Source organism: Adelges cooleyi, unplaced genomic scaffold, assembly GCF_023614345.1.
Source record: "Adelges cooleyi isolate 19-005CV unplaced genomic scaffold, UGA_ACOO_1.1 ACOO_flye_CR_arks_rails_tigmint_CR_PRNA_574, whole genome shotgun sequence".
In the NCBI taxonomy this organism is placed as follows: domain Eukaryota; kingdom Metazoa; phylum Arthropoda; class Insecta; order Hemiptera; family Adelgidae; genus Adelges; species Adelges cooleyi.
The window spans coordinates 985,327-997,110 of NW_026096268.1; the positions used below are offsets into that span (position 1 = coordinate 985,327).

The 11,784-nt window shown below is 32.1% G+C and overlaps 2 protein-coding genes across 2 annotated transcripts; one reads left to right on the forward strand and one right to left on the reverse strand.

The window, feature by feature from the left end:
* Window positions 1-661: 661 nt before the first annotated feature.
* LOC126842781 (ras GTPase-activating protein 1) lies at window positions 662-5,065 on the reverse strand. Its single transcript, XM_050579927.1, has 2 exons — window positions 4,206-5,065; window positions 662-4,042 (listed from the first exon to the last, which is right to left on the reverse strand). The coding sequence occupies exons 1-2, from the start codon at window positions 4,845-4,847 to the stop codon at window positions 1,901-1,903; spliced, it is 2,784 nt and encodes a 927-aa protein (XP_050435884.1). The 5' UTR covers window positions 4,848-5,065; the 3' UTR covers window positions 662-1,900.
* A 154-nt stretch (window positions 5,066-5,219) lies between these two features.
* Window positions 5,220-11,293, forward strand: LOC126842782 (protein suppressor of forked). The gene is made up of 15 exons (XM_050579928.1): window positions 5,220-5,393; window positions 6,002-6,193; window positions 6,613-6,645; window positions 6,842-6,939; window positions 7,020-7,173; window positions 7,228-7,461; window positions 7,623-7,814; window positions 8,047-8,238; window positions 8,305-8,406; window positions 8,712-8,856; window positions 8,924-8,993; window positions 9,736-9,832; window positions 9,969-10,254; window positions 10,332-10,466; window positions 10,708-11,293. Exons 1-15 carry the CDS (start codon window positions 5,346-5,348, stop codon window positions 10,932-10,934), a joined length of 2,205 nt encoding a protein of 734 aa, XP_050435885.1. The 5' UTR covers window positions 5,220-5,345; the 3' UTR covers window positions 10,935-11,293.
* Window positions 11,294-11,784: the final 491 nt, after the last annotated feature.

Sequence of the window (11,784 nt, forward strand, 5' to 3'; positions counted from 1 at the left end):
AAACATTTATCTGTTAGTCAATGTTGAAAAAACGAATTGACCAAATGCCAAAAAAGCAAAATTGTATTTAAATAAAATATTATTTATTTTTCTAAATAATACATTTTTTCAAGTAATGCCTACCAGGTGATTCTTTTAACGCTCTACACCAGGTTACTCTTAAAATGATATTTAATAAGGTTACTATTTAAGTTTCAAAGTTGATAAAGTAAAGCTCTAGTAAATACTGAAAATAGTAAAAATTAGAATACTATCTAATATTGTACTATAGCATAAATTAAATTGTTTTCAAAAGGAAACACTATACAAAATATTTTAATAGTAAATTAGTGTAGGGCGGTAAGTAAAATGTATTTCAATTAAACTTTTATTTTATACGTTAAATAGAAATTAAAAATTATTTGATGCACTAAATAACAGTTTATTTCAAATATATCTAACTAATAATTTTTTATTTTAATTTAAAAAACCTAAATTACTTGGTAAAAAGTTTTTAAAAAGTATAAACATATTATTTATTTATTATTATGGGCCTAACAATTGATTTTTTTTATTTATATTACGTATAAAATTGATGATATTTCTCTTTTCTTGAACACTAAATAAATACACAAAACTATTAACAATATTGTCAGTAATGTTATTTAATATATTTAGTGACCATTTTCATGAAACATTTTTTTCAAAAAGAAAATAATAACATTCCAAAACTATAACGTTATAAATAATGCTTTCTTTTAGATTTTGTGTAACGTCTTGACATGTAATGGTCGGCACTCGATTATAAATAAAACTGTATAAGAATAATGTCCAACTCTAACAAAACACAATATACAACTATGATTTATTTCAATGATGTTCATTTTTGTAAATACAATTTTTAGTAAACATAAAATGTCGTATACTCTCTTCTAAATAGATACAAAATATGTGATCTGTTAAATTAAAAAAAAAAAAATGAATTTGATATATGGTGTAAAAATTTTAACGACTGAAAAAATAACAATCACGTTACGCACGCAACATTTACAAATATAAAATAACATTAACATTATTACATATTAATCGAAAAGTCAATGGGATATTGTGGAAAATAAAGTTAGTTTCGACATCCGAAAGGAATTTAACGCCTGTAAAAATTAATTTATACTTGTTAGTCTATCCAATATAATTGTGTCATGTTATTTATAGATTATAACACAACAATACAAAATAAAAGAAAAATATTCAAGTTTTCACCAATAATAAGTATATGTTTGAAATAATTATTCACACGATTAATTGATTGACGTCAGAGTGAAATCAATATTTGAAAACTGTTTTTTTTTTTTGGCACGAAATTTATAACTTTATTGCGCTTAACAAAATTGACAGCCTTTAAAATAAGAACATAATATGGCTATCTTTAATTTTTTTTTTAAATTAATAATAATAAAGTAATTTGTAATTCAGTCAAAGTCGAAATTGGTGTATACAGTTGTTTTAACATATTGAGAAAGGCGTTAAGCGGTAAATGAACATAACAAATCAAGACATATAATTGTCATTATACAATTATAGGATTTTCCACAAATTTTATAAACATCCGCATGTACAATATTAATATTATAAAAACATTTTTATAACTAAAATTAAGAGTAATAATTATTTGATTTATTAAACACGCCAAGAAACGATTGTGCACACTAACATTCACAAGTCATGGATAAATGCAATAAAAAAAGGTTTGTTTCGCTTAATTCAGTACGTAAAAATTATATATGAGCGGGATGAGACACGTTGGTGTATATAAAGTGATAAAATACATAATATACAATTTGTTGGGGATACATATTAATACTAATAACTACAATATAATATGAATCTTATGACTGGCTCGAATATATAATCTGGCTTTCACCTAATTGATCATTTCTAAATATTTTTGTTTATGCTTGTTAAGCATTTCAGTGACAGTGACGAGTTTCTTCAGCGATGGTTGAGTTTTGCTGAGATTCTGCAGTTCTGTCAAATGTGTTTTACAAATATGATGTAAAGTACCCAAATTACGAGCAGGATCTCCTTTTATCTTTTCGCCTTCGCACTCTGGTTTCTCAGACACGCTGGACAGTTGATCTAAAAACACCACCATTCTCTCTTTGTTTTTTAATATGAATGGATTTACTACTTCCATGTATGGTTCTTTGCCGCCAAATTCGACGAGGTTTGCCAGATTTTGTAAGCACTTGGCCACCATGATCAGAGATCTGGCCGCCATAGGTGGCGGTGGCTCGGGAATGAGATTGAATTGTCTGGGGTTTAAAATAGCCGGACACAGGAGACGCAAAAAGATGAACCCTGACACAACTCGTGTTCTTACTAATCTTTCGTAGGGCCATTTGTTCATGACCATTCTCTGCAGGCATCCGCATATATAACGTAAAGTCCGTGGACACGCATCGGCAGACATGAAAATAGATTGGGTGATTTCATCCAACACTACGAGGAGAAATTCAGCATTATCACAAGCATCGTCGGGCGAGTCCATCTTACACGGATTTAACTCACATGATTGTTTACTATCTAACAATTTAAAAACAGTTTGTTGTACGGCGGACTTGAGAAATTCTGAGCACATGGACTTCATGTAGAGATCCATCAGAGTAGTGGTGAGTGAAGCGGCCCTAAACAACGTAGTGGTTTCATCTTCTTTAAATATTTCTACGTCATTAAGATTCCTTAAAAGTTCAGCTACTTTTTTCTCGTGTTGAAATATTCCCATCAATGACGTAGCCAAAGGCATTCGGTCTTGATGGCATAGATCTGCTAAAGCTCTAACTGCTTCTAGTTCAGGGTCGAGAATAAGCTGTTGCATTGGTGAATATTCTTCAGTCGGCATGATTAGATCGTGTAAATACCTAGTACGCAACCGTAATGATCCCCACTCTCCTATAGGCGTAACAACGCCGCTCAACGGATACCAGTCCTCTACTTCGGCACCATTATTCAGTGTATTTAGATCCACAGTCAATTCAGCCACTTCAGTATCTTTAGACCTTTTTCCTTTGTTATAAACGCTTATTGTAAATGTCAAAACATCCAAAGGAACGTCATCCAGGGCAAACTCTTCGTCGAAAACGGGATCAGGCCCACTTTTGGCTCGAGTTTTAGCTACTTTTACTTGATTTAAAGAAATTATACAAAACGGATTTGGCACAAATTTAAATGGCAACCTATGAGCATCAAGAATGTGTAGTTGTAAAAATCGTAATTCACGTAATTTTTGCGCTTTAGGAACTCTGGACAGTTGAGTGACGCAGTACATTCTTAGAGCTGAAACCCATTCTTGAAATGAGTCCTGCGATGTCGTAGACAAGTAAGTTATGGTGGCCAAACAAGGTAATGCTCTCTCGACCAATTGAAAGCAATTAGGCTTATCAAAGACGCTTTCGTGTACAGGATATAAGTAAGCGCAACTTAATTCAATCAAACCTTTTGGTTTAGTTCTTTTAGGGTTGTCATAGAAACATAAATGAGTATCGACACCATCAATGATTAAAACAAAATATAAAGATTTCCATTTCTTATTTTTATCACTTTTTTTGTACATATACCCTTGCATTTTAATTCCTTTGACTTTCTTAAGTCCTACTTGTTCACGGCATTCTCGAAGTGTCGCGTAAATTTTTTCGGCCTGCTGCTCTTCTTTTTGTTTAATTGGCAACTCTAGAAGATCGTTTGAATTTCGACATACTGGCAAAACTAGAGTATGACCTTCGACTATTTGCTCTTTTCTATATCTATTTATGACAGCGTCGAGACATTCAAACGTACGACCACCCATTAAATACCTCACACCTTTCTTCTCAATTCGAAATCGTTGAATTTGATTGTTGACGTGAAAGAATAGTGAATAGTCGCCCGGAGAATTGTCGCTGGGCCTGACAAGAAAACTTCCTGGACCCGATTTGACTAGCATATCGACAGCTTCGCTTTTGGTCACTCCAGGATGGAACCAATCAAACACTGTGTTAGGATCAATATTTTCATCCAAATTGTCTACCTGTAAAAACAAACATTGTATTTAGACAAATTCTTAACATTTAACGTCAACGTTTAGATTCTTATCTACCTATTGTATTTACTATATACATTTTTTGTAAACTACTATTTGCATATCAAACATCTTAGTACATATTTTTTTCAATGTTAGTTGTTACACTTACTAAATCTCTAAAAATCATTCCCTGTTCGCCCGTCCTATGTGCTGTTACCCAAAGCCATCCATCTCCCATATCGTTGTGAACGAAGAAAATGTCTCCTTTCTGAAAAGTCAGCTCATCAGTGTCCGGCATTTTAGTGTATGGCAAAATAGCCACCACTCGTTTTTTATCATTGACGGGCTCCGGAGGTGCCACAGGGTGCACTAATTTCTCCCTCTTCAACAAGTCGGAACAATTTGTATAATAACCAATCAGATCGGATAGACTGTCAAACTGACGTCCTCCAATGTAAAAATCTCCACACACTGCCGTCACTCTGAAATGATTGATACCCGTACGTCCCAAATAGGACAATACATACGAACCGGGTTTGCGATCACTTTCGCGTACCAGATAACTACCCGTCTCGGACGCTTGCCACAACCGTTCTTCCGCTGCGTATCGACTCAACCGGCCGTGGTACCAGAGATCCTCGGGTGGTGCCTGTAACAGCGATACATTAGAGCCGTCTGGTTCGTCATGTTCGAGGAAAGGATCGAAATCCTGATCTAGCACGTCTTGGCTGTCCTCGCTGTTGAGGCTCAGAGTGGCCTGCAGCTTGTCCCGTAACACCACGCCTGGGCCACCTCTAATGAACTCGGCCATAGTTTTCTTTATGAAGTCAATTTTGGATGTCCACCTTATGTACCTTCACATGTCGTCGGTATTCACCGACCGTTTCAGGCGGCCACGCGTACCCACCCACTGACCGGTCGCGATCCACCCAAACCCTTTCGAAATTACTGTAAACGCCAAGCAACAGAAAAATGATCAAATCAATGTAGATAATTTCCAAGTAATTGATCCGACAAGAATGGTTTGCTGATAAACATGATTCATTGTTGTGATAACGTTTTCGGATTATCAACTACTCAAATGACATCAACGGTGCAAAGCGATTCGGATCGACGACAAACACTCAAATCGCTTACCAAACGGCGAGATAACGCTTACAAACTCACCGACATGGAAGCCGGGATAGGGTATTATGATAAAAATTAAATAAACGCTTCCAAAATATTTTCAAAAATTTCTTTTCTCGTCGTTTTACATTACAATCCAATTATACTTTTCTTTTTATGTGAGATTTTTATTAGCTACAAAATGGATTCAAAAATGGACACAACTCCGGTAGAAGAATATCCCCCTGTGGTAAGAGCGTGTACTGTCAAATTATTTCTCCTTCATAAATACTAAGTACGGTAGCTAATAACTCCAAAATCGATACCTACTTGAGGATATTAGAGGTAAAATATAGGCAACTTTTGGCAACATGTTTAGAACTATAGTGTTTATGGTAATGAGAGTTCTCACAGTCACTTCTATAATAGAAATTAAAATTGCTTAGCATTAGAACCTTTTGGTCGTCTCAAGTTTTTTGCATTCCCTAGTAGACCTACAACAGTAAAATAATTAGCGTTGAAAAGATGATAAGTTTAACTGTATGTTTTGTTGAAACTGTTTGTAAAAAAAATAATTTATTTAACCTTAAAAACTGCTAGGTATTTTTACTAGTACTTTTTCCCCGATGAATTAATGTGACGTCTAAGCAGTGACAAAGTGTCATAGGAGACAAATTCACCCATTTTTTTAAATTTTATTTAAACAACACATTTTTAAGGACAATATTTTTTTAATTGTCTCCCTGACTAAGTCTAAGTAATATAAGTATGTATGTTTTAACAAAGTATAAGTTACTACTGTACATTGTGTGTCGTGTTGTACATATTTTAATGATATTGCGTTTGTTAATTTTGCAGAATTGGGGCAATGAGAAATTAGAAGAAGCACAAGAAGCGGTCAGAGAAAACCAATGGGATGTCGAATCTTGGGCGATATTGCTACGTGAAGCTCAAACCAGATGGATCAATGATGTCCGATCTTTTTTTGAAAAGCTTGTTGAAACTTTTCCAACGTCAGGCCGTTATTGGAAATATTACATAGAAATGGAGGTAAACAAAATAAAGTGGATCGATTGATAACAACAACCGTCTGAAATTTATTCTACTTCAAATTGTTTTATTCAATTAAGTGATTGATCTTGATTTGAGAGATAGACTTTCATTTTGACTGTTCTTTTCCAAAAAACCACTATAGAAAAGCTTACTATAACTAATTGGTCTAGCGACTAAAAAGATGAAAAACCAAAACCAACATTAAACCTAATACGATCAAATTATACATTTTCAAATTGTGTGTACATTATTTTTTTGCTTTATAGTTTATTGTTTTTTAATATTTATATCAATTATTATGTTTAGTCAAACTTAAAAGTATTAGTTTAGACTGGTTGTCTTAGTCAAACATTTAATTGTAAATGAAAAACATACATAATGATATTTTTAAACTTATTTATTGTTTTAATTTTTAGATGCGAGGTCGAAATTTTGAGAGAGTAGAAAAGGTAAAATGAATTATGGTTGAATTTAATTAAATCAGAGTTGGCAAAAATTTGGATTTCTTTTTAAATCTTTATCCAAATAAGTTGTATAAAACATTTCTGGGAGAAAAACTCAGGGGAGGTTTTTTTGCCAACACTGTTTTAAATACATTGTAACATTAATGTTTTAAGATAGTTACATTTTTATCTTTTTTTTTAGCTATTCCAACGTTGTCTTGTGAAAGTGCTCAACATTGAATTGTGGAAACTTTACCTCGCTTATGTCAAAGAAACCAAAGCTCTTTTGCCTACTTACAAGTATTTGAAAAAATATGTTTCATAGTATTTTTTTTTAATGAAATAAGTCTGAAATTGTAAGTTTTCATGTTTTCTTTAAGGGAAAAAATGGCACAAGCATATGATTTTGCATTAGAAAAAATTGGCATGGACATTCATTCACACAACATATGGCAAGACTACATAACATTTTTGAGTAGCGTCGAAGCAGTTGGGTCGTATGCCGAAAATCAAAAGATCACAGCCATCAGAAAGGTAGTAATTTTTTAACCGTCAGTTGTAATGGTTCTTAACATGTTTTGTATTTAGGTATACCAAAGAGGTGTTGTGAATCCTATGATAAGCATAGAGCAACTATGGAAAGAGTATTTAGCGTTCGAACAGAGCATTAACATTATGATCGCCGATAAGATGATGATCGAACGGAGTAGGGACTATATGAATGCCAGGAGAGTTACCAAAGAGTACGAAGTAGTTATTAGAGGATTGAATAAAAATTTCTTAAGTGTTCCACCCACAGGCAACATGGATGAGATGAAGCAGGTAAGAAAAAAATGTTAAACTTATAACTGGTACGGTGTTAATCACCACTTTATAATGTAAATCATATGACGCTTCTTATCACTTACCAGTTACAGGTTAAGCCTTTGACTTTAATGTTCATCCAAATTAATTTGTGATATCATATTTGTAAACTCTTATAGGTGGAACTTTGGAAAAAGTACATAATCTGGGAAAAATCAAATCCCCTGAACACTGAAGACACGGCACTCATCACGAGAAGAGTGATGTTTGCTTTCGATCAAGCTCTGTTGTGTATGAGCCATCATCCCGATTTTTGGTACGAAGCAGCACAGTTTCTAGATGGAAGCTCAAAAATTTTAGCCGAAAAAGGAGTAAGTATAATAATAATAACTAAGTTCAAGGTTCCATTTCCATAACACATTTTGTGATGCGAAAATGCCCACACAAATTTTAGATTGACCCCAGACTAATAACGTATTCAATAAACATATTTTTACTTTATAATGTATTGAGAAAATAAATATATCTCTGTTATAAAATATTATATGTATATATAATATTATATGTAACTTAACTATTTACTTGTTTTGACGTTTTTTATAGGACATATCGGCCGCTAAACAATATAGTGATGAAGCATCTAATGTTTATGAAAGAGCAATTGGAACGGTCTTAAAAACAAGTATGTTATTGCGTTTCGCTTATGCCGATTTCGAGGAAGGTCGAATGAATTATGAAAAAGTACACAATATTTACAAAAGTTATTTGGAAAACGAACATGCCGATCCAACCTTGGTATAAATAATAAAAAATTACTATTTTGTTTCACAGATCTATTGTATTTTATGATTTTATTTTTAGACTTACGTCCAGTATATGAAGTTTGCCCGTCGAGCTGAAGGTATTAAAGCGGCACGAGCAGTATTTAAAAAGGCCAGGGAAGATTCGAGGTCCAAATATCATGTATGCGTATCAGAATGTTTATTTAATATTAGTTAACCGATTGATTTATTAAGTGAAAACCTTAATTTTTGTCTTCTGAGCCCAAAAACATATCCATGATTCTATGTTTTTATATATGACCAGAATATTAACTAATTATGTTTTTAATAATTAGGAGAACTTATAAGTTAAAAAAAAAAAACAATAAAAATGTATAATATTTACACTTGGTTAGTTTCCAAAAACTATAAAAAATATTTTTAAATGTGAAATCTGTGTTTTCCATACAATTATTTGTCTTTGGTAACCATGCATTTTTTTTCCAGGTGTACGTCTCTGCCGCCTTGATGGAATATTACTGCAGTAAAGATAAAAACATAGCGTTTCGCATATTCGAGCTTGGTTTAAAAAAGTATTGTGACAATCCTCAATACATTCTCAGCTATATCGACTACCTTTCCCATCTCAATGGTATTTTTCTATTATAGAATAATAGAAATAACTTTTTAACATATAAAATAATCTATATTATTTACAGAGGATAACAATACAAGAGTATTGTTCGAAAGAGTTTTATCAAATACTAGTTTAGAAGCGGAAAAATCTGTGTAAGTAATGTACTATATTAATTGAACATTAGTTCAATCTGCCAGTATGTAGTTGGAGTCTTCATAATTCATTTTTGTTATTTTAATCACCATTTTGTATTACATATTCAAAGTTTAATTTATAATTTAACCTTAGATTATAAAACAAAACCAATACCTTCTCGATTTCATATCAAAGCTAAAAATAACAACCCTTTCCAAAAAATAAAGAAAGTGTACAAGTTTAATAATACTTAAAAGTAGACACGGTTGCGTTGAGACCAGACGTATATAAAACACAATATAATTTCTGTAATCAGACCAAGTCATATAAAAATATAAAAACGCGATTACAGTTAATACAATAATTTGTATACAATTTAAAAAAATTACCAGCTGGTAATATTTACTTATTTTGATTTTTTACAAAAATTTTGGTCAGATATATGGAGCGATAAATTTAATTAGAAAGTAGCCACATTATTCTTTGGAAAATAATTGTAATTTTGTAGTTTATCTTATTGAAAATATTATTGTCGACATTTTATACTCAACTTTTATCTGAAAATTCTAATAACACCATTTATCGATTATAAAATTAATAGTTTTTACCATACACAACAGTTTTGCATTGGAGTAGGTGATTTTATCGCTTTCAATTGTAATAATTCCTAAAAACATGCGACTTCTCCGATCTCTATATGCTCTGGTTAGGATAGTAATTATTATAAGATGTACATAATAATATGTGTTTATATTTTAGAGAAATTTGGAATCGTTTTCTTGAATTTGAATCGAATATTGGAGATTTGTCGAGTATATTGAAAGTAGAAAAACGAAGATCGGCCGTTCTTGGCAAAGTAACTAATAGAGTTGGCTAAAATAATCTAGCTCAGTTGGTCTTTTTTAAAAAAAAAAACTGGGTTATTGCTGACTGAATAATAAATATAACGTAAAATATGAAATATATGTATTTAATTATTATTATTTTCTTAGCTCGTAGAGTTTGAAGGTAAAGATACTGCTCAACTTGTGGACAGATACAGATTTTTGAATTTGTTTCCATGCACGAGTCCCGAGTTGAAGTCGATTGGATATAACGAAGTTTCCAATACGGCATCAAAAACGATGCACAACTCGCAGCAAAGATCTGCCATTACTGATGGATTAGATGATTTGGAAAACCGACCGAATGAGAAACAGTTACCGGAACCCGATGTTTCTCAAATGGTACCATACAAACCAAAACTGAATGCATTTCCGGGCGAACACATAGTGAAAGGTAAATTGGTTACTTGAACGGATAACTTGTATTTTTTTATTTTTAATAAAAAAAAATAAACATTGACCATCATTTAGGAGGAACGTTTCCACCACCTCCAGCTGCTTGTCAACTTATGCAAGTGTTGCCGCCTCCTGGATGTTTCCACGGGCCATTTGTTTCCGTAGATATGCTTATGGACATTTTCCATCGACTCATTCTTCCTGAAAAAGGTGAGATTTTCTATGTAATTGAAAATCTTGTAAGAGAAAAAAGCTTAAGGGGATTGAATGTGGTCTATTTTTGGACGTTTTAGACCTAAAAGCCTGACAAAATTATGGTCCAATTCAATTCTGTAAAAATATTTGAGTTTATCGATCTGTTTTCTAGGTTATTGTGGGAATTTATTTTTGATATTTCAATTAAAATTATGTTTAAATTCTGTTTTACTTAAGATTTTTTTTATAATTCTAGCACCAGCGCCAAAAGCGGATAACGGTTGTGACGTTAAATTGTTTGATACTGCCGTTTCGGTGCAATGGGCAAACGAGGATTTGGGTGCCCATGGCGGACCTAACAAAAAGAAACGGAGAATAGGAGGACTATCGGGTAAAGGGGAAGATAGTGACGAGGACATAAATTTAGCTCCTCCGGCCAATGATCTTTACCGTGCCCGACAGCAAAAACGTGTAGTGAAATGACATGATGTTCGGCTGTCCATCACTTCCAATTAAGAGGAACCAACTGCGTTTACACAAATATTTTGACTGTACGTTAAACGTAAATATTTATCCTATTCGATTATTATTAATCATAATTATTTTATAGTTTTTTATTTATATTGCATGTATTTTTTTGTATGATATTTGTCCAACTGCGACCGAGTAGCTCTAAACTTATATTTTTGTACATGAAGTCGTGAATCGAGCTCGACTATCTGACTTGAGAAATTCTAGCCTGCTTAGAGTCTGATGTATGTAATTGACAAATAAATGGAGATACTTATTATACTCTTGGAAAGCAGTGAGAAAATAAAACAAATCAAAGCATTCGTTTTTAATACGTCTATATTTTTAACCTGTTTTTCATTATAACGAAAATTGGGGGGGGGATAAGTATGTACAAGGTTTTGCAAGCTTTGGGTTAATTTAAATAAATAATTGTTGCTAAAATTTTAAATGTTCTATAGTTTATAGTTGTTTGTGTATAATATGACATATCTTATTTTCTTTTATTGTCTAATAATTATTAATTTCGATTATGAAACTTATCAAAACTATTTATTTTAAAAAAATCGTCTAGAAAAATATTTTCAAAGAATTATTCATATTAATAATTATAACTAGGTAATAATCTACAACATAATTAAATACATTTTATGATTCAAAAATATGTAGGACTTTAAAAATGAAAGTCCTAGCATCTAGTTGAAATCCTTGAACTTTTATTCCTTTAAACCACTTTTAAAATTTAAATTATCATTTTCCTTTTTCAATATTTTTTTTTTCCAAAAATGAATATTGTGTTCCAGACGGCAAAACTAACAAATAA